Raw genomic sequence first — 3,611 nt, 5'->3', positions numbered from 1 at the left:
TGCTATCTGACAGGCTACATGTGGCACAGTGTTGTGCAAGGGTCAGGCACAACAGGATCAAACCTCCACAGAAGGAGTATGAACCCAGACAATTATCTCTAAGTAGAATTATCACAGGAGAAGAAAGCAGAATTGTGGCCTAAGATAAACTCTGGGAAACATGCAGAGAAGAGGAGGCAGGTTATTGTCAGTGAAACATCATTTATTGGGCCCGTTTCCATAGGACATTTTTTATTTCCTTGTTCCTCATGCTGTAGATGAGGGGGTTCACTGCTGGAGGCACCACTGAGTACAGCACTGCCACCACCAGGTCCAGGGACGGGGAGGAGATGAAGGGGGGCTTCAGGTAGGCAAACATGGCAGTGCTGATAAACAGGGAGACCACGGCCAGGTGAGGGAGGCACGTGGAAAAGGCTTTGTGGTGTCCCTGCTGTGAGGGGATCCTCAGCACGGCCCTGAAGATCTGCACATAGGACAGCACAATGAAAACAAAACACCCAAAGTCCACAAAGAGACTAAACATAATAAGCCCAACCTCCCTGAGGTAGGCACCTGAGCAGGAGAGCTTGAGGATGTGGGGGATTTCACAGAAGAACTGGTCCACAGCATTTCCATTGCAGAGCAGCAGTGAAAATGTATTGGTAGTATGCAGGAGAGCATAGAGGAACCCACTGCCCCAGGCAGCTGCTGCCATGTGGACAAAAGCTCTGCTGCCCAGGAGGGTCCCGTAGTGCAGGGGTTTGCAGATGGCAACGTAGCGGTCATAGGCCATGATGGTGAGGAGACAATACTCTGCTGAAATAAAAGAGACAAACAGAAAGAGCTGGGCAGCACATCCTGCGTAGGAGATGGCCCTGGTGTTCCAGAGGGAATTGGCCATGGATTTGGGAAGAGTGGTGGACATGGATCCCAGGTCGAGGAGGGAGAGGTTGAGGAGGAAGAAGTACATGGGGGTGTGGAGGCGGTGGTTGCAGGCTATGGTGGTGATGATGAGGCCATTGCCCAGGAGGGCAGCCAGGTAGATGCCCAGGAAGAGCCGGAAGTTCAAGAGCTGCAGCTCCCATGTGTCAGTGAATGTCAGGAGGAGGAACTGGGTGACAGAGCTGCTGTTGGACATTTTATCCCTCTGGGCATGAGGATCTGTTCGAGGAGGTAAAAGAAGTGAGAAGTTAGCGCTGACCGCTTTCAGAAAAATCTATTCAATTTCTTATAGAAAGCCCCAATACCGCCCTTCACTTTTCCAAAAGACCTTTGGTGAGCTCTGGTTGGTGCTGGCTGAGTGTGCCCCAGGGAGCAGGAGGCTCTGCTGGGGGCTCTGCAGGACTCAGTCCTGCCCTACAGCAACAAGTAAACAGGAACTCGGGGTGCTCTCAGATTAAATCTAGTCGTGATGTCAAAGAGCTTTTCAGCATTGTCACTCCCAGTTCACCTGACGGCAGAGCAGAGCTGTGGGGAGTTTGGGTTGTGCCTTCTGTTCTGGTTGCCCCAGCACAGCTGAGGAGTGGTTTGAATGCAGCAATGCCTGGCATTTCTGCTGCACTGCAAGGGAAACCTTGTGGGTGCTGAGACTGGGCACAGGGACTGTCCCTTAGTGCAGAGTGAGGACAGCCACTCTGTCCATCAGCCCTGCTCTCAGCTGCCCTGTGCTGGCAGCTCTTCCACCTGGAGGACTATCGCACTCGCGTGTTCCCCCCAAAAGAAAGAGGCCACTGCTGGGAGCAGAGGAATGCAGTTTCCCAGTGCAGATCTCCAAACCCCTCACCCCATCTCATCGTACCTTAGGAGGATCTCAGCTCTGCCCTCCCAACCAGGGGCACAGAGGGCTCATGACAGCTGCCCGCATGCAGCCACCCAGCAGCATTTCAATGGCCTTAGCACCGAGGTGTCTTCTCCATGGGGCTCCTGCATAAGACAGAGATGCCCTGGGAGAGCTGTGCCCTACGGGAGGGCAGCCTGCAGCCCAGCAGGACCTCCCAAGGACAGAGTCAACTCTCCTGAATTTGTTATGTCCTGAAGGGAGGGTGAGATCAGTGCCAGCCACAGACACTGCAGTCCCCAGAGCCCCACAGGTGAACAGGGTGCGAGCTGGGTGCTTTTCCTCCATGGCCATATGTGCATGACAGCACACGCAGCGTTGGTGTCTGAGCTGCACTTGAATCCTCACCCCCCCACCAGCAGCAGTGAGTGTACCAGTAAGAAGAAGGGCGTCAGGGAGAAGAGGAGAACATGCCAAAGGAGCCCTGCCAGGGGAGGCAGGAGAGGGAGACACAGTCAGACCCTTGAATTTTAACTCTCTTTGGTCGTCAGGCTGATGGGAAGGCAACCCATGGCCAAGTCTCCATGCCATTAAGGGCAGAGGCTCTGCTGTGTGACTGAGGAGACCAGGGGATTGCTCCAGGAAAGCATCTGCAGTGCAGGGGATGGCAGGGAGATGCCTGAATCCCCACATTTCCTCCCTCTCTATGCTCACACAGCCCATCCCACCTGCTGTGTGCTCAGCTCTGCCCTGCAGGCACCTCCTGGCAGCAGGGCACTGCCCAGGAGCATCTCTGTGTGTGCAGGGGCTAAGGAGCAGCTCAGACAAGTCCTAGCGAGAACTGGGGTCTCATCGCCTGTTCCAGAGCAGAGAAATAGATTCCTATCTCCCACTGCCCACCCAGCCTATCAAGAGTGGATAAACTCAAAGCACAGATTTCTTTCCTTTCAGGCAATCCCGTACCTTGACAGCCATCTTTAAAATGACCTTCTGCAAATGTCCTCTGGGTGATGTAGAAGTCTGAGCAGCCCTGACCCACGCTGCACCCTCTGGACAGCAGAGGGATCCTGCCCTGCTTCCACCCACAGCTTCTCCCTACAGCTTTGAAGGGTGCTCCCTGGGCAGGCTGAGTGCTGACCCAGTCAGACGGCAGAGTCCCTGCCCCAGCACACAGCCCCCTGGGGTGCAGTGACCCTGCTCTGAAGGACAGCCCTGGGCACACACAGGTGCACACTGATCTTCAAAACCCCAGAAGGCAGCAGCTGTATTGCCTTTTCCTTCTGATGGTGCAGCAGGGAAGTCCTCCTCTGCAGCACGTCCTCCTCCTTTACCCCTAGGGGAACTGCGAGAGTCCTCCTGAATGATCCCATAGGCTGTGGGATGTAGCAGCTTGTGGAGATTCCTCCAGGAACACCAGTTACATTGTCCTGCAACCAAGGACTTACCATGTAGAGGGCTGTGAAGATCCTGCTGTGAAACAGAACCTGCTGTGAAACAGACTGAAAGAAAACACTTCTTTTCCCTCTCTCAGCTGGGGAGACACAATTATTCCCAGCACTGTCATTTCTTCTATCAGGAAAAGACTTGGGCAGGAGAATCAGCTTACCTTGTTCCATCATGACACAGGACAAGCAGACAGTGACAAGGAGGGATCTGTGTTACCCCTGCTGAGGGAAGGGATGCAGATGAGTCAGTAGACACATCTCCTTTGTGGGTTTGCAGTCCTGGGGCTAGAAGGGGACTTAGCTCCCTCCCACGCACAACACAAGCCAACAGGAGGTGAGATTCCTCTTGCATCAGGTGTTCAAGTGGGCACAGAATAGGCACCCGCATGTGAGCTCCTTGCCTCAGTTCC

At 54.3% G+C, this 3,611-nt stretch overlaps 1 protein-coding gene across 1 annotated transcript; it reads right to left on the bottom strand.

Moving 5' to 3' along the window:
- Positions 1-202: 202 nt before the first annotated feature.
- Positions 203-3,372, bottom strand: LOC309603759 (olfactory receptor 14I1-like; the record flags this gene model as incomplete). Its single annotated transcript, XM_082338674.1, has 3 exons — positions 203-481; positions 734-975; positions 3,363-3,372. The coding sequence occupies 3 exons, from the start codon at positions 3,370-3,372 to the stop codon at positions 203-205; spliced, it is 531 nt and encodes a 176-aa protein (XP_082194800.1).
- Positions 3,373-3,611: the final 239 nt, after the last annotated feature.

Source organism: Platalea leucorodia, assembly GCF_965183815.1.
Source record: "Platalea leucorodia genome assembly, contig: HAP1_HAP1_SCAFFOLD_193, whole genome shotgun sequence".
NCBI classification, from domain to species: Eukaryota; Metazoa; Chordata; class Aves; order Pelecaniformes; family Threskiornithidae; genus Platalea; species Platalea leucorodia.
This window is presented reverse-complemented; position numbering and strand designations above follow the sequence as displayed.